We start from the raw sequence: 25,880 nt of genomic DNA, 5'->3' as shown, positions 1-25,880 counted from the left end.
AACACACATGCACCCCCCGCCACCAACACACACACACACCCGCCACCAACACATACACACCCCCCCTCCAGCACACAAGCACTCCCGCCACCAACACACATGCACACCACGCCCCCCCCACCAACACACACGCACACCATGCTCCCACCAACACATAGGCACTCCCCCACCAACACACACTCACTGTCCCCCTCCCCCCCCACCAACACACGCACACCACACCCCCGTCCTCTCACCAAACACTTACCCTGGAACTGCCCTGACTTACTGAAGCCCCTGACTGTAATCCCCTGACAACAGACCCTGTTCTGGCAGGTTCCTGGCTCAGCCTAGCAGAATCCACGAGGCCCCACGAGGGCCTTGAAAACACCTGAAGCACTGATTGTCCTCAAGCTGACTGTTGATTAAATGTCTTGCCCAAGACTGTCTTTCTCTGGCAGCTGCTGCTCGGGGCAAACTGGCAGTGACATTGTTGGGAGTGGGGTGGAGGCGGGGAGACGAGGGGAAGGGATAACACGACCCCCACGCCAGCCTGACCCCATAAACAGGGAATCAAAAGCTAACCAGGGGCCTGAGGCACTTGGCCCTCGGTGCCCAGGGCCTGACATCCCTCCAGACCCCTCCTCCCCTTCCTTCCCTTCCCCTCCTTCCTCCCAGGCCCTCTGGCCCTGCCCCAGAGCAGCCCGACACCAGCTGACAGCTGCCCATGCCAGCCAGCCCCTGCTGGCCCTCCCCTCCGAGGGTCAGGTGACTCCCCCGCCCCAGGCCTCTGCAGTCCATACCCACGGGCTGACCTGAGTCTGGGCAGCCCACTCCGCCAGTGCTATCGTGGACGCTGACTTCTCCACACTGGGGCACTGGGAAGGGCTTTGCCCAACACGCCGGCCGGCGGTCACTGACCGGGAAGACCGCTCTCCGCTGGACCCCTGTCTCCTGCACAGCCCCGCGGTCCCCCCCGGGGTGCGGCTCCGGTGAGTGCTGCCGTGGGGAATAAGCGTGGGCAGGGAGGGCCCTGATGGTGCCAGGGCCGGGGGAGAGGCCTGTTCACACTGTGGGACTCAGGGGTGGACCCCCCGACTAGAGGTCAGCCCCACCGACCCCGTGGGGCCCCAGTGTGTCCGTGTGCGTCCGTGTTGGGGGCATGGGAGCTGTTGGCACAGCTCAGCAGCATAGAAAGTCTGTCACTGGCTCCTCTCCACTTGCCCTCCCCTCCCCCAGGAGTCACCCCCTCCGGCCCCTCCTATGTTGTTCTGGAATCTGGGCTCCTGCGTGAAGGTGGCAGGGCTGGGCTTCAGGGACGCTGTGAGGGCAGGTGCAGGGGCTGGAGCCAGTCTTCCAGCCCTCGCTGGGTTTAACCCTTCATGCTGGGCAGCTGTCCCAGGAGCTTTGGGCAGCGAGGGCCCCAGGAACGGCATGTCTCGTCCCAGCAGCCAGGAGGGGCCCTGGGACTGGATGACATCAGCACCTTCAGGCTCAGGGCCGGGGCAAGGGCGCCTCAGTGGAGCAGGGACGGGCGTGGACACAGCCACGGGGGTGTCACCACCAGGACATACCCTGCCCTGGGCAGGGGCAGTCTTTAGGGGCCCCTTCCCCCTGGGTTCTCCTGGGGCCACCCCCAGGGAACTTGAGACTTGAACCTGAGCCTGCTGCAGTCCGCAGGCTCTCCGAGGGCCCTGAAAACATCCAGGGCGGGTCCCTCCCAGGAAATTTGGATCCCACCAGGCAAAAGTCGGGCTTCTACGGTCTTTAAGAGCTGCTGGTATGTTCTTTTAGCCTTTTTACTATGAAAAACTTTAAGCCTACAAGAATAAATAGAAGGGATGACACAATGAGCGTTCGCATGCTCTGCGGCTGGATTGACAGTTTGTCTGAGTCTTGCTGCATTTGCTTCATCGTATTCTCTAAGGCTAAGGTATTTTGAAGTAATCTATGGACGTCACAGCATTTCCCCTCAAAGCACCTCAGTTCAGGTCCTTACGTAACCCCAGTGCTTTACCCCACTGGCGATATTATTGGCTCCCCAAGGATGGCTACATCCAGGCCACGTTCCAATTTCCCCAGTTGTTCCTAAATGGTGTTCAATGCTTTGTTTAGACGAGGATCCAATGGGGCGGGGGGCAGGGGGAGGACCCCACTTTCAATCTGGTAGCATCTCAGCCAACCCCCCCCTCCCCACCCCCGTTTCCCCCCACCCTGACAGTGACCAGCTGAACTGAATGGCCAGCTGCCCCACAGGAGGGTGAGAAAAGGACTGGCTCAGCAGCTCAGTCCAGAGAGGGAGACTGAGGCCTCAGGCCGAAGGGGTGGGGAGTCCAGGCAGACCCAGGGCTCCGGGCCCCACTGCGCCGTGTCCAGGCACCCTCGCCCCTTCGTGCCCCTGCAAAGTAGCTTCTTATCGGCAATCTGAGAAACCCCTCTTCTGCGACGGGGCTGCAGCCCCTGGGGGTCCTCCCAGTGCTCTGCCCCAGGACACCCTGGGGGCAGCAGGCCAGGCGGAGGCCCCCCACGCCCCTGTGGTCGACAGCCTACTCCTGCGTCCTCCAGCTCCAAGCACAGCGCCTAAGACGTCCTTCCCACATGGCTGCTGTCTTGTCAACTTTATGAGCATCAAGCACCAGCTTGTTCAGGGAGCAGGTGGGGGAGGCTGGCCCGGCTGGCAGACGAAGAGGGCGTGGGTTCCACCCCTCCCGGGGGAAGGAACCAGTGGGGTGTAGATGCTGAAGACACTTCCGCTCTGCTCAGCCAGACCCTCCAGTGCCCCCGCCCCACCTCCTCGGCCGGCTACCCCACCCCCACTCCATCTCTGGTTTTGAGGTCCTTCTCCTGTGAGTTGAGCCAGGCACCCCGATCCTCAGCAGTGCGCCTCACCGGCCCTTCAGCTGCTGTCCCAGCTCTCTGAGGACAGGCCGAGCAAACTCAGGGCCGTTGGAGAAGGGCCCCTAGTCTCTGGGCCAAGGTGGGGCCGGTCCAAGTGCCTCTTTTCTGGGTGGTTCTGGCCCGTCTGCTGCTGCCCTCTGCTGGGCAGAGCCTCACACTTCACACTTGCCCAGCTCAGCTCCAGGGCCTGAAGGATGGTGACCGCACACGTACACGTAGGCTTGTTCCAGCCCCACTGTTGTGTTTTGACCTTAAAAAACGTATTTCTTGTTAGAGTCCTAAAGATTCCATAGTAACCATGGACAAGACTGTCTATCTCTGGCTCGGCAGGTGGCTGGTCATGTGACTTAGAGAAAGGTGTGGGGAAGGGTGTCAGAGGCTGGAAAATGTGGTCTGGACATCTGGCAATATCCAGACCCTGGGAGGAGGGTCCAAGGTCCCGCCAAGCTTCTCCAGTATCCAAGCTTCCAAGGGCAGCAGTCCCCAGGAGACAAGCCTGCCTGGGAGGGGCTGTAGGCGAGGTGCCCTGTGTGCCCGGGGGATGGCGGGGCCAAGGTCCTAAGATGCTATCATGAGGTCCGGCTCCATTGAGGTTGGGAAGACAGAAGCCCTCCCCGCCCTACCCCACCCCACCCACCCCACCCCACCCTTGCTGGCCGCAGCAGCCCTTCCAGGAGCGCTGAGCTCGAGTCATCTTTGCCCCATGCGTCTCCTGCCCTGACAGCAAGATCAGAACATCGTCGCTGCTGCTACGGACATTTGTCAGGGGCTGAAGGGCTTCTAAACTAATAATAGCTGTATTAAAATCGCATTAGGTCCTCAAGCTGGAGGAACGTTGGGAGATTTTAAATGTTAAGAGAAAAGGAGATGAGGAAGAATATCTTCCCTCAAAGGATAACATCGGCTCAGAAATAAGTCAGGAAAATGAAGTATTGCTCTGTGACTCTGGAAATCAAGCCTTCCCAGGGAAACAGATGCTCTCCAAAGCCACATCTTTCAGCCACAACTGAGAAAGTGATGTGTGACGTCCCCAGCATTCGGTATTGATCCCACCAGACTGGGACCATGCGGACCATGGGGCTCGCCGTCCCACATCCCTTGAGTCATTTCTAGGATGGATTTAAAAACTTGATTTTTTTTTCTCCCCAGAAAATAATCTTGTGCCTTCCAAGCCTAGATGGTCTCAGATGATACACAGCCCTCTGCCGTGTGAGCAACCCAAAACGCTCCTGCCCATTCCAACCTAAGTGGTTTTAAATGGGTTTTGGGTCCTCTCATCTCTAATAGATTAAAAAATGCTCCCTTAGGCATCACAGAGACATTGAGTGGTACTTGTACCAAACCTCTGGCTCTGAGCGGCCTGCAAAACGTACCTTAGAGCTTCAGAGGCAAGAGGGCAGGCGATAAACCATGCCACTTCTGAGTCTGCTGCCCGACACGTTTTATTTTGCAGTCTTTTGCTGCAAGCTGTTTCTTAAGTATCTCCTCCCCAGAGTGCACCTCTCCCCTTTGGATCTGCTGAGACACAGTCCAGAAAGCGTTCATATCTTGGTGATCTCAGGAAACCCCCTCCAGCCTAGACTGATGGGGAGTCAGACCTCCTCTGCCCAGACCCCAGCAGCACCCACCTCTGCTCCCCACTCAGCCTTCCCTCTGGTCCCATCTCCCTGCCTGTCCTTCCCTTCCTCATTGCTCCCTGCACATATGCACCCTGAAACGGGCCTTCCTCAAGCTCCCCCAGGCCCAGCCTCCATCTCCCCGGTCTCATACCCCTGCCCAGGTCCCTCAGCAATATCTCTTCTAACCTTTCTAACTAGGACTCATTTTTCAACCTAATTTGTTCCCTAGGAGTCCCTCTGTGATATTCATTAGACTTTCAGTATCTGTTGATTGAGAAAATAGATGATGATAAAAACTACTAGGAACTTAATAACGCCTTTAAATGAATTTGTATTTTGGTAAACACTGAAGCATTTAGATACATTTGAGAAATGATCACAAGCTGCAGATATTGCTTTTCTAGCCTGCAGATAATGCTGCTGGTGCAGCTTTGGGTCAGGGCTTGAGTGGCCCACGGATGGGAGTCTTCCATTCGTGGCACCGTGAATCCACATTGCCCGGCTCCTCGTGGAACCCTGCCCCCAGGGATGGCACCCCCACCGCCCTGCCAAGTGTGAGCTCCCAGCGGGCTCCCACTGCTGATTTGGGCAGCTGAGGCTCACAGCACAGAGAGGGTCTCGGATAGGAACCTGGGCTCCACTCAGGTCTCAGGACTCTCAGAGGGATCCACAGTGCCCCCCACTTAGAAGGGGGACCACATGGTAGGGCAGAGCAGCATCAGCTTTGGAAGGAGACAGATTCACTGTGGCTGAATTCCAGCACCGGTGCTCACTCTCTGGACCCTGGGGAAGCTCTTCCACTTGTCTCCATCTGAAAATTATTCTGAGAAACAGAGGGGGACGTTGTAAGACCAGTGGTCCGCCATGGATGCTTCACAGGAGTGGCTACAACACAGAGGATGTATTCAAGCCTGAGGTTGCTCCATACTGGGTATCTGGCTGTCAGTCGGCGAATTACTCAGGACGGACTACGTTGTGCTGTGTGACAAAAACACCCCCAAACCTCAGTGCCTAATATAACCTGGATTGCTTTCTCTGTCATGACAGTCATTCGGGAAGTGACTGCTTCCCAAATCACCCTGGCCAGGCAAAGGGTACGCGAGGCACTGCTTGCTCTAAATGCTCCTCCCGGAAGTGGCGTCTGTCACTCCCTTCCACGTGACGTTAGCCAAAGCACATCATGCTTTGGCCGACGTACCTTCAGAGGACAAGGGAAGCGCAGTCATACCACGTTCCTGCAGGGAAAGAAAAAAAAAAACCAACACACAGAATATTTGTGAACAGTCTTGACAATAACCACAGTCAACCAACTACTTTCCAGATACAAGGAGCTGACAGCCTCTGGTAAGACAGAGTTCGTGACTCACTTAGTCCAAGTTGAACCCTTACAAGCTTAGTTTGTGGTTTCACCTGCCATCATCCCTAAAAAGGGAGAGACAAGTTCTAAATGAGGTGTTCCTCCTGTAATTTTTAATGGACTCCAGTTTAGCCTGTGGCCAGGGTGCGTGCGTGTGTGCGTGCTCAGCCGCTTCAGTCGTGTCTGACTCTTTGCCACCCCGTGGACTGTAGCCCGCCAGGCTCCTCTGTCCATGAGATTCTCCAGGACAAGAATTCTCTGGATTCTTCCCAACCCAGGGATCAAACTCGTGCCTCTTACGTCTCCTGCCTTGGCAGGCGGGTTCTTTATCACTGGCGCCCCCTGGGAAGCCTGTAGGGAAAGTCAGATACACAACGAAGTCTCCCAGGAAGAGGAACACGTGCTGGCCTGCGGTGATGAACCCTGAGCCACGACGCCCTCTTGCACCTCAGCTCAAGGGGTGGCCTCTGTCCCTGCGCCTGGCTTCAGTGTTGCTGTCATCTGGCCCCACCCTGGGAGCCAAATACAATGGCAGGCCCTGCTGGCCTCACTCAGACCCCTGCAGGGAACCAGCTGGTCCAGGGCCTCCTTTGACACCCAGCTCCATGGCTGGGCCCCACTAGAGAAATTCACCCCTCGAGTCCTCCTGGAGTCATTTCATTCAGGACATGACCCAGCGACGGGGCAGGAGGACACAGGGATCTGAGGCCTTGTCCACTCTTGCAGGAGCGGGGGCTCTAACTCCGCAGGCTGGGGTGCCTCGCCCTCCCCCGCCCCTCCTCCATCTTCCCTCAGCCTCTCCCTCCCCAGGGAGCACTCAGGGCGGACTCTGGGCCCGAGGTCTGGGCAGTGGTCCACGAGAGGAGGCCTGGGCCGGGGAGAGGGCCCTGTGTCTCCCCACAAAGCACTAAAGGGAGCCCCTCGGCGTGTGAAAGGGGCCGTGAGGTCCTGCCTCCGCGAGCGCCTCGCCAGTACCCGGGCGGATTCACGGGAGTGGGTCCTGGGCACTGCCCATGCAGTGACAAAGCCCCAGCGCTGAGGCCGAGGCCGCGGGGAAACGGACTCTCCAGAGGGGACTGTGCGCTCCGGCGAAGCTCCTGCGAAGGCCGTGGCAGTGGGCGGTAAACCAAGGCTCGGTTCACCGGAGGGGTCTCAGCTAGCTGCTGGGGGGCTTGGCGCAGAGCCAGGCACTGGACTCCTGCCCAGCGCTCCCGGGCCCAGAGGCACTGCTCAGGGCGGAGGCTCTGGCCACTGACTGAAGTGCCTGCTGGTGGCGAAAGGCAGGTCGGTTGAGAAAGCTCTGTCAGCCTGAATTATTCATTCAGGACTCCGCAGGAGGGATAGGGGAAACGGAGGTCTTCTCTAGCTCCGGCCCCCAGCAACCGATGGAAACCTCAGCCTCCTTGGGAATCCAAGGTCAGCGTCAGCGCCCGGGGGAAGCCACAGAGCGGCTCCCTGAGCGGCAGTAAACCCACTTGCCCGGCTCAGGCAGGAGGCCAGGGGACTAAGCCACTGCCCCTCCGTGCCCCCCACCCCCGCCCGGCGCTCGCCCGTGCCTCCCCCGCCGCCACCGTGTCCCCCCGGCGCCCCTCCGTGCCCCCTCGCGCCCCTCCGTGCCCCCCCGCGCCCCTCCGTCCCCCACGGCGCCCCTCCGTGCCCCCTCGCGCCCCTCCGTGTCCCCCCGCGCCCCTCCGTGTCCCTCCGGCGCCCCTCTGTGCCCCCTCGCGCCCCTCCGTCCCCCACGGCGCCCCTCCGTCCCCCACGGCGCCCCTCCGTGCCCCCTCGCGCCCCTCCGTGTCCCCCCGCGCCCCTCCGTCCCCCACGGCGCCCCTCCGTGCCCCCTCGCGCCCCTCCGTGTCCCCCCGCGCCCCTCCGTCCCCCACGGCGCCCCTCCGTGTCCCCCCGCGCCCCTCCGTCCCCTCCCGCGCCCCTCCGTGTCCCCCCGCGCCCCTCCGTCCCCTCCCGCGCCCCTCCGTGTCCCTCCGCGCCCCTCCGTCCGCCCCCCGGCCCCTCCGTTCCCCCCCCCCGCTCCCCCCCCCGCTCCCCCCCCCGCTCCCCCCCCGCTCCCCCCCCCGCTCCCCCCCCCCCCGCTCCCCTCCGTGTCCCCTCCCCCCGGCGCCCCTCCGTGCCTCGCCCCCTCCCTCCCGCAGTTCCGCTCCCACGCGTCCTCCCCCCGCCCCTCTCCGCTCCGTCTGTCCTCCCCGCGCCGGTCGGTGCCCCCCTCCCCGCGCCCTGCAGTCCTCCCCATGCCCCTCAGTCCTCCTTGCTCCCCTCTGAGCTCCCTGCGCCCCTTTCCCACAATCTGCGTCAGGAGCCCGAGGACCCTCAGACTTCCCCCAAGCCACACCCTAAGGTGACCCTTAAGCGGAAGGGCCTCAGTTTCCCCCAGCTTCAAGTCCAGCATTTTTAAAAAGCTGCCGCCAAGCCTGGGGGCAGGAGGGTTTGCGTTGCTGTGTGGGGGCCATCTTGGAGGGACTTCCGGCTGATCTGGGCTCCCTGAGGAGGTTCGGCCAGGGCCCCTGAGAACGTGTGGGTGGCAGTGATGGGGAGGCTCTGGGAATGACAGTGCCTCTCAGATCCAGCTGATGCCCCCTCAGCGGGAAAGCCCCATGCAGGCCAGTACCAAGGCCCAGCTCCAAGGGCCTCACCTGACCCCTCCTGCTGGTTTCTGCAGACCCGTGGACCCCAGCCACAGCTGGGACACGCAGTCACTGTAGCAGCTGGGGGGAGGGATGGCCAAAGGGTATCAGGGTAGGAGAAACCAGGCCTGGGGACAAGAACACCCGCGTGCCTGTGTCATCACAGCCAGTGACTGGTGAGTGACTTTGGCCAAGTCCCAGCCTCCTTGGGGCTCAATTTCCTGACTCTCGAAGGAGAGAAACAGCGGCCCCCAGCATCTCATCTCGGCATCTCCGCAGGACGGCGGGTGAGCGTGCTCTGGGCTAATGTGCCTGGGTTCAAATCCCTGGTCTCCCCCGAGTAGCTGGGTGCACACAGGCAAGTTACCGAACCTCCCTGTGCCTCATTTTCCTCACCTATAAAAGGCTGATGACTAATTCCCTCATCAGGCAGCTGTGAGGCTCACATGGGTGAATGTACCTAAAACACCCGAACATTGCCTGTGTTGTGTTTGTTACCATTTACTGTTCCCATCATTGTTACCATCTCCTCCCACACCACACTGCAAGGTAACATCTATGTCCTTAGGGCTCCTTGGGGAGACAGGGGGTGAGGGGAGAGAAGGGTGAGGGGCCGCCCCGGGTGGCTGCACAAGGGTCTGCTGAGGACGCCACCTGGGTTCCCGGGCAGAGCTGGGCTCGCAGAGGTGAGTGCGGGCCTGGCCAGCGCAGACCCCCCGGGAGACTGTGCGGGCCAGGGCCTTGGCTCCTTCCGGGAATGGCTATAAATGAACTTCACGAGCGGGAGGTCCCTCTGCCTCCCAGCAGCGCCTCTGCCTCCCTGACCTGGGCACAGGTCAGCTGGCAAAGGCTGGCACCCAAGTGAGCCCAGTGAGAGAAGAGGCATCTGGCCGCCTTGGTTTTTTTCTTCCTTCCTCCTTCCTGTCTCGGCGGAGTTTGCAGGGAGGATTAGGTTTGCCAAGCAACTTCGATGTCTTATCTGAAAACCAGACTGAAAGTATCAACCTATCCCTGATTGTCCTCACATTTATATGCCTCCCAACTTCTCTCAGCTCCTGGGGCACATCCCAAGGAGGACTCATCTCAGTGGTGGTGGGCAGGGGGGCGTCTCAGAGCAGGGCTGGGGAAAGCGCTCACCAACAGGCCCCAGTCCTTCCCACCCCAAGGCCTTGCCTCAGCACTGCCAGACTCCCTAGTCGTGCTTTAGTCGTGCATCGGCATAGCAGTTGCACAGATCAGGCAGAAGACACCCCCTTTCCCTTCCGAGGGGAACTCTGTGGCCTGCAGAGCAGTAACCAATTCAGGAGCATCGTCGTGGAGGGGCGTGAACAGGCCAGGCTGAGGCTTTCAACGCCTCCTGGCGCTGGAGGTCGGAGTGGATGGTGGGACTTCCCTGAGCTGGGGGCCTGAACAAAGTGACACTGCTGCGTGTGGAGGCAGCCAGCCATGCCCATGGTCTGGACTGAAGGTCAGTTAGAGAGTTGATCATGCCCAGTGCTGCCCGGCCTGGTTGCATCCTCAGCAGGGAGTCCAGCAGAGGAGAGTATTAATAACTCTATAGTGACGGCACCACCGCGGGACTGTCCTCCCGAACATGACGGATGCGGCCGCAAGAGCCTCCCCTGGCGGTGTCTCCTTGGCTCTCTCCTGAGACAAAGTCAGGATATCTTTATATTTTAAAATATATTTATTTGGCTGTGCCGGGTCTCTTAGTTGCAGCACGTGGGTCTTCAGTTGCAGCGTGTGAATTCTGTTGCGGCATGTGGGATCTAGTTCCCTGACCAGGTGTCAAACCCGGGGCCCCCTGCACTGTGAGCTCAGAGTCCTAACCGCTGGACCACCAGCAAAGTCCCAAAGTCAGAATGTCTTTAGGGGCCAAGTTTCCAGCCAGAGTGTCCAGCATTTGCCTAAGGTCTGGCAAGCCAGACCTCGTAGAGGGTGAAGGGCAAGCAGACAGTGGGGGACCCGATCAGGAGCCCCTGCCTAGCTTCTGCCTCTGTTCCTGGCTTGAGGTGGGCCCCAGCAAGCCATTGCAGGCTTCGCTTTCCTCATTTGCAAGCATCGGTGATAAAGCTGCCCCTCCCAGGGCTGGTAAGAAAATCTGATCCCCAGGGCAGTAATGCTAGAAATAATCATGATAGATCACATTTATCAAGTACTTAGCTTCAGGCACTGGGCTAACATTTTTATAGCCTTTATATCTCAATTCTGCCCCTAACTCAGTGACGTGGGTATCATTGTTATCTTATTCTATAGATGGGGAAACTGAGGCCCAGAGAGGTTTAGTAACTTCCCCAGGTCACACAGCAATGATGTTGTGTGGTCCAGATGGTGCCCAGCTTATGTATATGCTATATCAAAATGAAGAATTCCTGCACCCCTCCAGCCCCTGCAGGATGGTGAATCCCCACCAGCAGGGACTCTCTTCTCACTGGGGCTGGGACCAAAGTTTCCAAAGGGGGAGGCCAGCCGTGGGACGTGAGCAGTTCAGCCATGCTCACTACGCTCTGCAAGCTTGTAATCTTAGGGACTGTCTTTTGGATTTTTTGTTTGTTTTTTGAATGTTTTAATATTTAAATTCAAAAGGCGCTTGTAAATAGTATTTAGTGAAAAGTCTCCCTCTCAGCCCTGCTCCCCTGAGGCGGAAGCTTATCAGTTGCTTGTAACAGATGATTCCAGAAGAATTCAATGCCTATTTATGGTCTTATCTAACACCTGGGGGAGGGGTGGCTGGGGACTTCAGATGCCCTTGTCCCCCGACACGGTCTCCCTCACATCCCTTCCCTTTCTCCTCTGTTTTCCAGGGACCCCCCACTGCTGAGAGCCCTCAGCCACGAAGACTCTTGTGTTCTAGCCACAGGAAAGGCTGAGAAAGCAAAGTTGAGGACTCCTAACAGCCCACCTGTCTGGAAGCTGCGACCTCAGCCCCAGACCCCGCTGCCTCTTGTGGACGGCAGGGAGCCACCCCGCCCTCCCACGCTGGAGCATGGTGGTGCAGGACAGCGTGGACGCCCCCGGCGTGCCGCTGGAGCCCTTCCTGCACCAGGTCGGGGGTCACCTGAGCGTGATGAAGTATGATGAGCACACGGTGTGCAAGCCCCTCATCTCCCAGGAACAGAGGTTCTACGAGTCCCTGCCGCTGGCCATGAAGCGCTTCACCCCGCAGTACAAAGGTGAGTGTCCAGGCGGCCCCCAAGGGGCCCAGCCTCTCCGCATTCCCCCACCACCTCCTCAAGTACCGTGGTGTGTTGAAGGGTTGCCATGGAGACCTGCCCCTCTGCACAGCCGCTGGCCTTCGCTGCCCCAGGTTCTCTGAACTCTTCCAGCCCCCAGGCCTGGAGTGTAATGCCATTTGGCATCTCCTGTAAATTAGCTCAAGCCACCAGTCTTCGCGGGATTGAGAACAGGATAAGGTGGCCCCAGCCCCACCCCACCTTGGGGCATTCTGCTCTGTGCCTTAGGTGCGCCATGCCGGGGTCCTGTGACCGTGGTTGGTAGACACAGGATGGGTGGAGACCTCCCTTGCGTGACTCAGGCGGATGGCAGGAGCCTTGGGTCTGGGACAGGTTATGGAGGAGTCGGTTCACAGTGTGTTTGGGAAGCCAGAATTCCCACTGTCATCCGGGGGCAAAGCCGGGGTGCAGGCTGCTCCCCCAGCATGTGTTCCAGATCTGAGCGCAAGGTCTGGGGAGAGAAGGCTGCGTGGGGAGGGCTGCTGTTTGCCGGCCTCCGGGGGAGGGTGCGCTCTGGGTGGCCGCTGGCATCCATGGGGCAAGCTGTTGTGTCCACCCCCAGCCTTTCGTAAAAGTGGCTTGCAGAGCTCAGGACATGACTCTGCCAGTTGCCAGCCCCACAAAGTAAGGAATGCTCAGAGAAGAGACCTCCTTTAAAGGATTTTAGACCTGTGACCTTAAGCTTCTGCCCTTGTGCAAGTATCTATAGTGAAAGCGATGATAACATTCAGACAAGTCACTTAAAAACTTCCCTGCATTTCAAAGATGGAGAAAACTGGGAAGGACGGTATCCGTCTGTTGGTTTGCCAAAAAAGTCATTCTGGTTTTTCCATATCATCTTACGGAAGAACCCAAATGAATATTTTGGGCAATATTGGTGCTTCTCATCAGTATGATCTGGGGTCAAACAAGTTTACCAGAATCACTGATGTATGTATGTGGATATGTGTGTGTGTGTGTGTGCACGTGTGTAAATGCAGGCTCCCAGGCCCCATTCCTGACCTATGAATCGGAATCCCTGGGTCAGAGCCCAGAAGTCTGCATCCAGATTCAGACCCACTGAGAGGGCCCAAGGCCTTGAGCCCTGGGCACTGCTTCAGTCGTGGGCAGCCAGGACCTCCAGAGAGGCTGAGACAAGACACCAAGAGACAGGGTGACGGCTGGTGCACAGCCTCCCTGGGGGCCCTCCGGGGCCACTGACCGGTGCTCTCCATCAGCTGTGGGTCACCACCCACCTTGTCAGAGCACCCGCTGGAGTTAACATCTGTCTCTTCACAAGTGAACTCAAGCCAGCAAAGGGGTGGCCGGATCTTGGGAGGGGGGTCCTCCTGTCTGCAGCATTCCCCGCTGGTCCCGCGCAGCACTGGAGCTGGTCCCACGCAGCACTGGAGCTGAGACCGGCTCCCAGGGCCACCCCAGGCAGAGCGTGGAAGTGGACGAGCTGAAGGTCTCAGAACCACACCCCAGGGCCCTCCCTGCTCCCCGTCTGCCTGCGCTGTCTCCCCCGCTCTGGGGAGCCTCGAGCAATGGTCAGCTGTCCAGACCACTCCTCTGCCTTGCGTCCGTCTCAGCTTGGGCCCATCCTGGTACCCACCCCCCGCCCCGCCTCGGAGCTGCACTAACTCTGTGGATTAATTTGAGTCCTCACTTGGAGACGATGGTTGCAGACAAGTCAGGAGGGGCCAGGTTAGGGAGGTCCAGGACATCCATCAGGGGAGACCATGCAGCCCGGCTGCCGGTGAGGGTGAGACGGAGCCCACGGGCTGGCCTGACACCCAAACACGAGGCTTGGACGATGAGGAATGCTGATCCTCTTATCGGCCATACCATGGGCCACCCGGTGCCAGGGTGCAGGCGCCACCCAAGGAAACACACATGTGAGGAAACACTAGAAAAAGGCCCGGAAGTGAGGCCTGCATGCCCTCAGACCCTTGGGGCAAGGAGGGAAGAAGCTCGGGTCTGGGGATGGGAAAAGGTCCCTTGAAGGGCCTCGGGCTGTGTAGGCTTCTTCCTTCCCCCAATAAGAAAAGTAATGCCAAGACTTCCCTGGCAGTCCAGTGGTTAAGACGCCGCACTTCCACCCCAAGGGGGCAAGGATTCGATCCCTAGTTGGGGACTAAGATCCCAAATATGGCTCAATGCAGCCCCCCCACCAAAAAAAAAAAAACCCAAGAAAAGTACTATCGGTCAACCTTTAGCATTTACTCAGTGCAGAACACCCTAGAAGTTGTTTCTGCAATTGACTTGTTTAACCCTGACAACACTCTAAGAAAGACACTCCCGTTGTCCCCACTTCATGGAGGAAGAAACAGGCCCAGAAAGGTCACCCAACTTGCCTCAGGCCACGCAGCCAGTAGAACAGAGCCAGGATTCAAGTCTGGCTCCCGAGTGTGGCCTCTCAGCCCCCAGCCCCACTCCTCCAACGACCATCCCTGCAGAGACGACTCCCCAGACGCCAGTGCTTGGAGCCGTCCAGCCCAACAAGGGAGGGGAAGTGACTTGCCCAGGGTCACTTAGCTAGTGAGTCAAGTGCCCACAAGGCCGCTGCAGGGGTCTCCCTTTCCATCCTGATGGGACCAGCCCAGAAAGAGGGGCCGTTGCTGACGTGGCCGCCACACGCCCCAGAGCCTACCCTCTCCTGTCTCATGCCTGCACGCTGATGGCTTTAGGGTGCTGGGCAGGCACTGCGTTTCCCAGGGCAGCCTCCCCGGGCCCAAAGTGCGCCTGGACTCCTTGGGCATGAGAGCATCTTGAAACTGTGTCCCTCCTCCCCTCGGCTTCGGGCGAGCGAGGACATGCTCCTAGGTCCAGCTAGTTAATGGATGAGCCAGATTCATATTACAGACGTTGGCGAATTAATGTCCTCATGAGCTTAAAAATAAATACATGACAGAATATTCACGGAAGCTGCTCAGCCAAATCGGAATTGCTGAGATGCTCTGGGTGTGTCAGGGAGCGCTCCCACCCACCCAGCTGACGCGGTCACAGTCGAGGTTCTTGGGGGGCTGGTGAGTAAACAGATGGGGCTGGGGTCTCCCACCCACCTGGCTGGGCAGGGGCAGCAGTGTATCGGGAGCCTGTGGGCGTCTGAGACAGCCAAGGCGAGCTGGAGGCCAGGCTGGGGCCAACAAGGCTCTTGAAAAAAGAACGATCCAAACCTCAGGGAGTCTGAATCCCACTGAGAGGCTGCTCTTGTCAAGGACAGGCAGCTCGAGACTGCAAGCAAGGTCCTTGTGAGCTATGGGTCTCCCCTGGTGGCTCAAATGGTAAAGAATCCGCCTGCAGTGCAGCGGACCTGGGTTCGATCCCTGGAGAAGGGTATGGCAACCCACTCCAGTATTCTGGCCTGGGAAATCCCATGGACAGAGGAGCCTGGCGGGCTACGGCCCATGGGGTCGCACAGAGTTGGACATGCCTGAGAGACCAGTACAACACTCTGTGCAATGGTCCCAGGTTTCAGAGGGAAGGGCTGGACTGAGCTGAGAGAGAAGGAAGAGAGGGACATGGAGCCAGGCAGAGGCTCACGGGGAGATGGAGCGAGAAGTCAGCGGCAGGAGTCTGGCTGGGTCGCGCCGACAACACGACAAATAGGGATGACTTTTGAGCTTTGCTGGTCTGGCAGTATTCGTACCTCTGCTCACTTCCATCTATTTTGACACTCAGAACAGATGAGATCAGACCAGAGCTGGAGCCTAGAGAAGCAGGTGAAGGTCACATTTCTTGTCCCTCCAGGGAGGCCCCCTGGGCCCAGAGCTCCCCAGGAACTTGGTTTCTGGCAGGCCCGTCACCTTAGCCTCACAAACGGGAAAGGCCAGGGGGCCACCAGACTTGAACTTTGTGAGATCCAAAAGGGCCTTGCCTTTGGCCAGCACACCCTCCTGCCTCTCCGAGCGAGCAGGAGGCTCTAAGCTCCCCAGGAACCAGCACAGAGGCCGTGGGGCACCCCCTCTCCTGGCACCTGGAGGGTGGGCTCTGGGGTCTGGGCTGGGGGGCTCCTTCCTGGGACGAGCACTGCAAGGTCAAGGCTGGAAACGAAGCACCACGTCCTGGGCTTCTTGACACTGATCGCCTCTCATGAGGTGGTGGCTCCGTGGCCTCTCTGTTTGCTCCCGCGGAACAGAATGACCAGCCACATGTGCCTGGGGACGCAGCGGGAGTGTCCTCATCAACCACGCTCGGGGAAACACAGCGTGACAACCCCGACCCTCCCAAGAGATCCGGGCTTCATGTGGCAGCCTGTTCCTTCTCCCACAGTCACGGCTGGCCCAGCCGTCAGTCCCTACCGACTGTGTGACCTGGGGCAAGTTATTCAATCTCTCTGAGCCTCGGGACAGTCAACGCCTTGCAGGCTTAGCGATAGACACTAACTTAGCAGTCAACAAAACGCACATAACGCTGGCCTGGCACGTGGTAGGTGTAAAAGAGCAGGCAGCGGTTACTACTCCTGTGCATGTCCCCAGCTGCCGCCAGCGCCCTGCTCTCACCAGCAGTAACAGCACTGGTGGGCTCCATCGAGGGAGGCAGGCTGCCATCCAGGTGAAGGACAGAATGCCGCGCTCAGGGGCGCGGTGACCGTTAGCATCACAATTGCTCCACGGGATCCTAGGGCCTGGGATGAGCTAAGGAAGAGCAGAATTTTTAAAGAGCTGGAGGGAAACGAAGGTCACCGTCAGGTCGCAGAATCAGGGCTCTGGGGACCCGAGATGACAGGCCTGGCCTGGGCAGACCGCTGAGCTAGGCGTAGACGGGCCTGGAGAGTGACTTGCAGAAAGAGCAGCCCTGAAAACGAGTGTCTGTGCTGAGCAGCCCAGGAGGGACCGGCAGGACCGCGCGTGGGGAAAGCAGCCCCCCTCAGCGGCTGGCTCAGGAGAAATGACCGCTTAGAGGCTGGGAAGGTGACCCAGTGCCTGGGGGAGGTAATAAACACCTGGGAGGATGCGAGCGCAGGCAACCCTCCCACCTGTCAGGGTCCCAGCAGAAAATGAGTGGTGTGTGCCCGGGGGTTAAATAGAGTATTCTTTAAGCGTCTATTGGCAGAACTGCACACAGGATGAAGCGAGCGACGGGGGGGGCTTTCCTGACAGCCCAGTTGTTAAGACTGTGTTTCCCCTGCAAGGGGCGCAGGTTCAGCTCCTGGTTGGGGAAATAAGACCCCGCATGTCACGTGGTCTACAAAATAAAGGTGAGGGGGAACAGCTAGGGATGGTGAGGCAGCCGGGGACCAGCAGGATGGGAAAGCTACAACCACCCCTGGGCCGGAAAGGCAGGTGAGGGCATGGTGGAGCTGACCTGGTGAGAAGGAGGCCACAGCGAAACAGCTCAGAGCCATGAGGCAGCAGGGAGGGAACCCGGGGGATGCAGGTCCCAACCTTTCTCCTCCTCTCCCCTCATCTATCACCGGCGACCCTCACTGGCCCAACTGGCAGGCAAGGAAGCCACGGGTACACGCCAGAGTCAGCCCCTCGGGCACAAAGCAGGGTGGAGAGAGACGGAGAGCAGGTTGGTAGGTGAGAGAGCCAAGAGGGGTCCTCACTGCACCAGCTGCAGGGAGAGAGGGAAGCAAGGACTTTTCGGAGAACCAGTTTTCATAAAACCACTCGTGTGGCAGTCTCCCGGGCCATGACCATGTGTACCTTCCGTATTCACTGGGACTCTGGCAAGGCTGGGCACCCACGGGATGCCAGGCCCCACGGAGGGAGGCGTGGACCCTGCCATCAGAGCAAGAAGTCCACGGGGGATGACTACAGAGCTGTGAATGTGGGGCCAGAGCCTAGGGCCTGGCCTGGCCAACGTCCCAGAGGAGGAGCCCGGCTGGTGCACAGGTGCCAGGGGCGTCCGCACAGCCAGCGTCCTGACGGGGAGGTCACGCTTGGAGTATAGACACCAGGATTAGGGAGTTCCGTGGCGGTCCAGGTTCAGTCCTTGGTTGGGGGGATGAGGTCCCACAAGCCTTGTGAGATGGGCAAAACAAACACACACAAATAGACACCAGTGGTTAGGAGGCACTGTTGGGGAAATCTCACTTGCCTTCTGTTTTCTACCAAAGAACCACGTTCTGTCCATAATCCTCATAGGCTGTGCATCACCTGTCTCAATGTGAAAGCCAGGGATGCGGGAAGGATGGTGAAGGAGCAGCCTGGGCGGCAGGAGGCTGTTAGAGGAAGGCTTCCTAGAAGAGGCTGCTCAGATAATGACTACACGGAGGAGAAGGCAAGGGGTGATGAAGGAGACAGAACGAGATGCACCCCCACCCCGACTTCCTTCACTGCCACTCACAGATGGGGCTCTTCTCTGCAGAGGGCCAGCTTAGATGCCCCAAGGCTGGACCCAAATCGGGGGCCACGGGGTGCGTGGGTGATGTGGGCTGTGCCCAAAGGAGCAGGAATGCGAGGATGAAGTAAATGCACGCAGCTGCCCTGTTTCAAGCGTGAAGGGGCAGGGAGAGGCCACGAAGCAGGGGCTGTGCCAGCATCAGCCCAAGGCCATTTCCGGCAGGCTCCCCGGGCTCTGGCTTGTTCCAGAGCAGTATCTGTGTCAGGCCAGTCCCCAGAGCGCTTTCTAGAGAGAGGAGCTGGGGAAGGGGGCAGGTTGACTGCTGCCATTAAGCTGTGGTTCCAAAGGACATCGCACCGTGTCCACCCCTCCCCCTCTGCAGGCACCATCACCGTGCACCTCCGGAAGGACAGCCGCGGCCGTCTCAGCCTGGTTGCCAACCCCCTGACTGAGAACCGGGGGCCCTTCACGGTCTCCACGGAGTCGGCAGCGGTGGCCATATGGCAGACCCTCCAGCAGACCACTGGCGGTGGCGCCCTCCCCCTCGCCCAGTGGCAGCACCCCCAGCGGGCCCACTCACTCAAGGAGAGGTGAGGCCACGTGGCAGAATGCCAGGAGCCAGGCTGCGCATCCCTAGCCGGGACCAGCACTGCTCACACCCGTGCCAAGGCCGACGGCTCCCCTTTGGGGCCAGAGCCGAGAAAATAAGAAATTCAGATGAGGGCTCTGTCTAGCAGAACCCCTGTGACCAAAGAAAGGAATGCATTTTCTTTGGTGCCACTTCCAGAGGGAGGATTTCAATGCATTTCTTCTCGAAAGTGGGTGAGCGTGCTGAGTCCTGTACAGAGAAGGCATTCAGTGTGTATTTGTTTAATTAAATATCTATTTCACTGAGACCATGGAATGTATCTGGAGCGGGGGAGATGTGCAGAGCAGAAGCCCCAGAATAGTGGACATAAAGGAAAAAGTGTGGCTAATGCCTCTCGAAAATCCTCTTCCTTAGCGGTCGAGTCAGGGTGAGGAGAGAGGGGCCAGTGGGGCCCTGGAGACGCAGGCGGCTCAGGACACCTGAGGTCCTTGGAGAGGTCTCCGAAACCTCTGATGGTATTAGCTGACCTTTCTCAGAAGAAAGGCATCCCTGGGGAATTTTAAACATTTATGGGAAACAAAAGGGAGCTAATACAACGAAAGTACCTCCCTTCCTCAAGGAGCGCAGCGGATCTAATTAAGCCTCCTGGCTTGGTGTCAGGAAGCAGTGTGTATTATCTCCCTGCTACAGACCCAAGGAGCTGAAATGTAGAGGGCAGGAGAGATGGTGGACCGTGGATCTGCGGTTCTCACCCCCGATGAGGCCACAGGAACAGCCTAACCCCCAGCCTTCTGATCCCAGGCGGGGTTGCCCCCTCTATGCTGTGTGAGTTATTCTGGACTTTAGAGAGACCCCGTGAGGCCAGCAGTCTGGCCTGGCCTGGGGCCTGGGGCCTGGGGCCTGAGCGGGGCAGGGGGGCACGGAGGTCCTGGGGGGCATCCTGGAGGGTAGTCAGGGACAGTCCACGGCCTGGTCCATCCAAGACAGCCCTGCCAGCCACCAGGGTCCTGACTGCTGTGTGCTCCCCTCGCCCACAGCCCGGCCACGGCGCTCCTGAGGTCCGAGCTCCGCCTCAAGGCCCAAGTCCCCTCGCTGGTGGAAGACGCGAATGGGAACCCGACGGAGAAGGGAAGCTTTAACCCGTGGGGCCTCCACTGCCACCGGGCCCACCTGACTCGCCTGTGTGCCGAGTACCCGGAGAACAAGCGGCACCGTATCCCTGCCCGCTGCCCGCCCACCCGCCCACCATGCACGCTGCTATGGGGGAGGTAGGGGCAAGGAGGGCTGACCGAGACAGCCCTGTTGAAGCAGGGCCGGGGAGAGACAGGGATGTCAGGGAGAGTGGAACACACGGCCCTCCAAGCTGGGCCCTGGAGGAGAGCTGTGCTGTGCTCAGTTGCTCACTCGCGATCACTCTTCATGACCCTTTGGGTCCTAAGCCCACCAGGCTCCTCGGTCCAGGGGATTTTTCAGGCATGAATATATCCTCCTCCAGGGTATCTTCCTGACCCAGGGATCAAACCTGCATCTCTTGTGTCTCCTGCATTGCAGGCAGATTCTTGACCTGCTGAGCCACCAGGAAAGCAAAGAGAAGTCAGAGGCTGGGGAAGCCAGATGGTGGGGGTGGGGGTGGGGGGGTGCCTCTGTTGGGTCACTGGTCATGTCTCTGCCACCTGGGCAGTGAGGATGGGCAGGGCTGAGGTTTCTGTGGTCAGTTAGGAAACACGATTGCCGCACTGAGGCAGGGCCAGGGGCCCTCAGTGAGTGGGTGGGTCCCCATACCTCAACCTCCTTTTTATGCTCCCAATCCTCCCCACAGCCATCACGGAGCTGAAGGGTGAGAATGTAGCATGGCCCCTCTCAGGGAGGGACCTGTGGGGTGGACTCTTGAGAGAGGTACTCCCCTGTCCCCCTCAGCTTGCCACAAACTCAGGGAGCATATTCAGGCTTGGAAGGCCCCCTTTGTCACCATTGGACTCCTTCCCACAAACTGGTGGCTGGTTTTGCGGTACTTACTAAGACATCTGCAATCTGCATCCCTAAGAAGCTTTTTGCAGAATAATTATTCGGCTGAAATTAATATTCCTGCAACTCATCTCTGAAGCTAACATCAAGGCACTTCTCCCAAAAGGTACTGGCCCATTCAGTGACTCGAGGCTTTAGCCTTCATATTTTCTGCCATAAAATGTAAATTGGGCATGGCCTGCCAGGGATTTCACGCCTGCATTCAAATTTCAACCTCAGAGCAAAAAGGGAAAGGAAAAGAAGCTCACATCCTAATAAACTCTCCCTAAAAAATGGACTGATGAGAGCAGGCTGCAAGGTCAGTGCCTTGAATTCTTCATAGCGACAACAGGCTGGTCTGTAGTGAAAGAAATGGGGTGAGGGGCTGGGGTTCAGCGTGGGGAGTCTCCAGCCGGCTTCAGAGGCCCGCTGACCACCTCCTGCGGGGAAGTGGCCTTTGTGTCCCAGGAAGCCTTCCTTAATGCTGTGCGACCAGGGTTCCTGTTGCTGGAAAACGTCGTGTCACAGTACAAGCATCCCTGCATCTTAGACCTGAAGATGGGGACCCGGCAGCACGGGGACGATGCCTCGGAGGAGAAGAAGGCCCGCCACATGCGGAAGTGCGCGCAGAGCACCTCGGCCCGTCTGGGGATGCGCCTCTGTGGCATGCAGGTAGGTGGGGGCGGGCGACCGCGGAAATGGGCATCCCGGGAGGTCCCGCATCCAGACATGTTGCCTTCACTTCGTGGGAGCAACAGAGGCAGTGGTCAGGCACCCCTTTCCCCAAGGAAACACATATCCTGATCCAGGACATGCTGGGTTTTTTTTTAAAGAGCACCTTTCAGGACAGTGGTGTCAAAATCCCACCATTTGGGGAGGAATGTAAATTGGAGTGAGCACGATGGAAAATGGTAACAGAGGTTCCTCAAAAACTAAAAACAGAGCTGCCATATGATCCAGCAATCCCACTCCTGGGGATGCACCCAGACAAAGCTGTAATTCGAAAAGAGGCGTGCATCGCTATGTCCATAGCAGCACTATTTTCAACAGCCAAGATATGAGAGCGACCTGAGCGTCCAACGGCAGACCAGCGGATAAAGAGGGTGTAGGACATACATGCAATGCGGTGCTGCTCTGCCACAGAAAAGCGTGAGATAATGCCGCTTGCAGAGGTCTGGGGGACCTAGAGGTTCTCATACGAGGCAAAGTAAGTCAGAAAGAGACAGACAAGCATCCCGTGACATCATTTACATGTGGAATCTGAAATAGGACACAAATGAACGTTTATGAGACAGAAATGGACTCGCACAGAGAACAGACTTGTGATTCCTGAGGTGGGTAGGGGTGGGAAAAGAGAGGACTGGGAGTGATAAACAACAAGATCCTACTGTAGAGCACAGGGAGCTATATTCAACATCCTGCGATAAGCCGTAATGGAAAAGAATAGGAAAAAGAATCTATATATATAACTGAATCACTTTGCTAAACAGAAGAAATCAACACAACATTGTAGATCAATACATTTTCAAATATTTTTTTTTTTAATTTTTAAATATTTTATTAAAAAAAATTAAAACCCACCAGTTTTGAACTCATCTCAGGGTCTCTGGTTGCTGGAACTTTCTGCCCTGGCCACGTGAGTCCTGCCCATGTTGAGAGCAGAGCTTTGATGACAGTGTGTGAGCAGGGCTGGGAGAGAACTGAGGGAAAGCTTCCCTGTGTGCTCTGTGGGGTCCTCATTCTCTTGCGTGATGAAGCTGAACCCTCTCCTTCTCAGATGCTGGGAGGCAGTCAGCTTTTCAAATTCATATTAGCCATTCTTCTTACTCTGCCTTTTCTGCTGCTTCTCACTACCTATCCTTGTTAACAACGGGGAAGTCGTAAGCGGCAAAGCCCAGCAAAGGAATGGCTAACTTCTTAGTGCCCAGAGTCCACGCTTCATTTTTGCTGCTCTCGCGTGGCTTATGGCTGGGGCTGCAGGAGAGCAGGAGGAAATAAACTTTCTCTACTGGTTCCCCCTTAGAACCTATCTACTCAAAGCAAAACCAGACACGGATTTGATGGTAAACACTATCGCTTTCCTTAATTGAAACTGCCACCCCTTGAAACTGGAAGTCAAGTCTATAAATTTGAGGCACAGATGTCCCTAGGAAAGCTTGGAATGTAGTTCTCGAGAGGATGGAGTGTGATGCGTTGTGGTGTAAATGGAATTTCTCTCTGGACCTCAAACCTTCTGAAATTGATCTGATTTATTTGGAAAGTGAGGCCTATCCTGTGTTTAGGACGGGCCCATTTAGCAGCTGATCTTCAGCCCTCCAAAGGCAACACCAAGCCTATCGTATCTTTCTGATTTTTTTACGCTCGTGTTTTCTGTGAAGATACCATGTAATCTGAAGGCAGGGAAGACCTGAGAGCCTGTCATGGCCAGGTTCAGGCAGCCCTTCCCAGGTGTGCCAGGCGGAGGGGTGCCAAGTCCACCCTCTGGCCATGCCAGCCACTGGCCTCCGTTCAGCCTCTGCCTGCCTCTGCTGTCTGAATGAAATGGGAGCGGCTGCCACCGCTCCCCCCATCAGCATCTCTCCTCCATCTGCTTCGTTCTGGTGGCCAACACGTGACAGGGGACTGGGGAGGAGCTGGTGCCAAGGAGAGGCACCACCAGCCCACAGAGCCCGCTCCATCCAGGCTCCTCTCAACATCACCCGCCGCCTGAAAACTCCAGGCACGCCTGATCTAGCCCGTCTTTCCATCTTCAAACAATTCACCCCACCCCACCCCTGGAGCCACTACAGGTTCCTCAGAATCTGCAGAGAAAGGACTTCATAAACTTTGTTGGGGGAAATTTTAATTTACTTGGCTTCCCAAGGCCATTGGCTGTGATTTCAGATTCCCACTAAAGCTTTCTGGCTTGGGTTTGCTAATGTTTGAAGAGGGCCAGAAGCCAGGATTTAAATCATGATTTGGCGGTTGACATTGGAAATTCACAAGAAAGGAGATCCAAACCTTTTCCTCGTGGGCAGAGGGTCACCTCTGTAGGATGAAAGATCTTTGGACCTTGGATTTCTTCTATTAACGGCTTGCACAGAAAACATTTTTAAGTGTGAAATTTACACTGGTGCTTGGTGAAAGGTTGCCTTGCCAGTCACTGTAGCCATTCCTGCTCAGCATCTCTAGAAATGTGTTTCTGTATTAAGTTTGCTTGAGATGCTGTCTCTGTAGCAGATGTGATTTTTTTTTAAGTTTGCAATTCTTAACATTTTCTATCTTCTTTTTAATGTAAGGTTTATCAAATCGATAAGAAGCACTTTCTCTGCAAAGACAAGTACTATGGAAGAAAGCTCTCAGTGGAGGGCTTCAGGCAAGCGCTTTACCAGTTCCTGCATGATGGGACCCGCTTCCGGATGGAGCTGCTGGAGCCCATCCAGCACCAGCTCCAGGCCCTCCTCTCGGTCATTAGGAGCCAGAGTTCATACCGGTTCTACTCTAGCTCTCTTCTCATCATCTATGATGGGCAGGAGCCTCCACCGACGCCCCACGGCACCAATGTCAGCAAAGTCGACGTCCGGATGATCGACTTTGCTCACACAACATACAAAGGCTCCTGGAATGAACACACCACCTACGATGGACCAGATCCAGGCTATATCTTTGGCCTGGAAAACCTCATCCAGATCCTGCAAGGTATTCATAAGGGACAATGAGACTTGTTGGGCCCATCCGGACTTTTCCGGAGAAGAGCTCTCCAAGGGGACCTATTGGTAGTCTAGACCCCCCTGAGATGTGTCTGTAATAATTATATCTATGTTCAAAAGCCATCTCTCCACATGACAGGCTATACTAACAGCTGCTAAGGACACCAACTCTGGAGGTAATGCACGTACCCTGGCATCTTGTGCTCATGCTGGTCCTTACAGGCTGCACGTGAGTATGAAATGGTGCTTTTCTGGAGGAAGGAAAGCTGCAGAGGAGTTAGGGGCCAGCGTCACAGTGAGATTCTGCAGTGCTTGCACTGAAGGACGCTTTCTTGTTGTCATGCTGCACTCTCACAAGTTGTGAGGGGGAAGAAAAGAACACCTAACTTGAAGAAGCCTGGAAGAATGTGTCCCGAGTTTATGGTTTTTCTGCTCACATGGGCTGCTGGCTTCTGGGGCAGACAGAGGCTAGCAATGTCTCTTACCTTCCTCAAAGCGGTAGGTGGGGCAGGGAGACGTGAGACAGAGCTCCCGTCTCACCGGCTCTGACCCCAGGTTCCAGATGGACAAGGACAATCCCAGACACATCAGTGGCAAACCGAGACTCCAGCTTCCCCATTTTTGCCCAAGGAAGGGCAGGTTCTGTGGGAAGTGGTGATTCTGCCAGATTCTGACCATGATATGCAGCTTCCGATGGGGGTGGCCCGCGCAGAAGGAAGATGTGAATTACACTCTTCGCTTTCTATTTATTTACTGGGGGGGGTGGGGCGCAGTTAGAAAAGAGCCCCTGGAGGACCCAGGAAACCAGGTTCAATGTTTACAAGATGGGTGGACAGTGTAAATACAGAACCGAGAGCAAATGGTTCTAATTACTTCCTTCTCCTGAAGTATAGAAACCTATTACAATGCACTCGAGCCAAGCACTGAGACATGCTACCCAATTAGGGAAATAAATTTGTTAATGAAATTGCTGATGTCACGAGTGATAATTTGGTGTGCCTTATTACCCCTGCTGTTTGTTGATTCTGATCATCATACTGTATGATATTTTCAATTTATGAGTGACTAGAGTATACTGCCACAGAACAGTTCACTGATTTCCTCCTGCAATGCGGGAGACCTGGGTTCAATCCCTGCATTGAGAAGGTCCCCTGGAGAAGGCAACAGCTACCCACTCCAGTGTTCTGGCCTGGAGAATTTCATGGACATGGAGTCGCAAAGAATCGGACACAACTGAGTGACTTTCACTTTTCACTTCCATTACCCTTTCTGTTGGTTGATTCTGATCATCACACTGTATGGTATTTCCAATTTATGGGTGACTAGAGTATACCACCGCAAGAGCAGTTCAGCGATTTCCTGCAGTCCTTCAGGGAACCTGGGTGAGAAGTGGTGGTGCATGAAACAATGTGCGCGTGCCACGAGGCAGGCACCAGGCCTGAGAAGTAAGTGGCCTCTTCACGTGAACCTTACACGATGCAAAAGGAAACAATTTTTGTATTCTCATAGCCAATCAACTTTCAAAAATCCACACAGCCTCTCTGCCCCTCTCGCAAAGGAAAAACAAAAAAATCCACACCAGCAGAAAGAAAGAATGCCT

At 57.0% G+C, this 25,880-nt stretch overlaps 1 protein-coding gene across 1 annotated transcript; it reads left to right on the top strand.

Annotated features, from left to right (window-relative positions):
* Window positions 1–670: 670 nt before the first annotated feature.
* IP6K3 (inositol hexakisphosphate kinase 3) lies at window positions 671–25,247 on the top strand. Its single transcript, XM_069564129.1, has 7 exons — window positions 671–971; window positions 11,297–11,665; window positions 18,381–18,588; window positions 19,625–19,800; window positions 21,088–21,263; window positions 23,870–24,269; window positions 24,420–25,247. The coding sequence occupies exons 2-7, from the start codon at window positions 11,479–11,481 to the stop codon at window positions 24,437–24,439; spliced, it is 1,167 nt and encodes a 388-aa protein (XP_069420230.1). The 5' UTR covers window positions 671–971; window positions 11,297–11,478; the 3' UTR covers window positions 24,440–25,247.
* The last annotated feature ends 633 nt before the right edge of the window (window positions 25,248–25,880 follow it).

The sequence above is a fragment of the Ovis canadensis genome, chromosome 20 (assembly GCF_042477335.2).
Source record: "Ovis canadensis isolate MfBH-ARS-UI-01 breed Bighorn chromosome 20, ARS-UI_OviCan_v2, whole genome shotgun sequence".
NCBI classification, from domain to species: Eukaryota; Metazoa; Chordata; class Mammalia; order Artiodactyla; family Bovidae; genus Ovis; species Ovis canadensis.
This window is presented reverse-complemented; position numbering and strand designations above follow the sequence as displayed.

Excerpts from the sequence above, each read along its gene's own strand:
- IP6K3 (XM_069564129.1), top strand. The coding sequence starts at position 11,479 with ATGGTGGTGCAGGACAGCGTGGACGCCCCCGGCGTGCCGCTGGAGCCC. Across the intron at positions 11,666-18,380 it reads CTTCACCCCGCAGTACAAAG|GCACCATCACCGTGCACCTC; the intron begins GTGAGTGTCCAG and ends CCCCCTCTGCAG. Across the intron at positions 18,589-19,624 it reads GCCCACTCACTCAAGGAGAG|CCCGGCCACGGCGCTCCTGA; the intron begins GTGAGGCCACGT and ends CCTCGCCCACAG.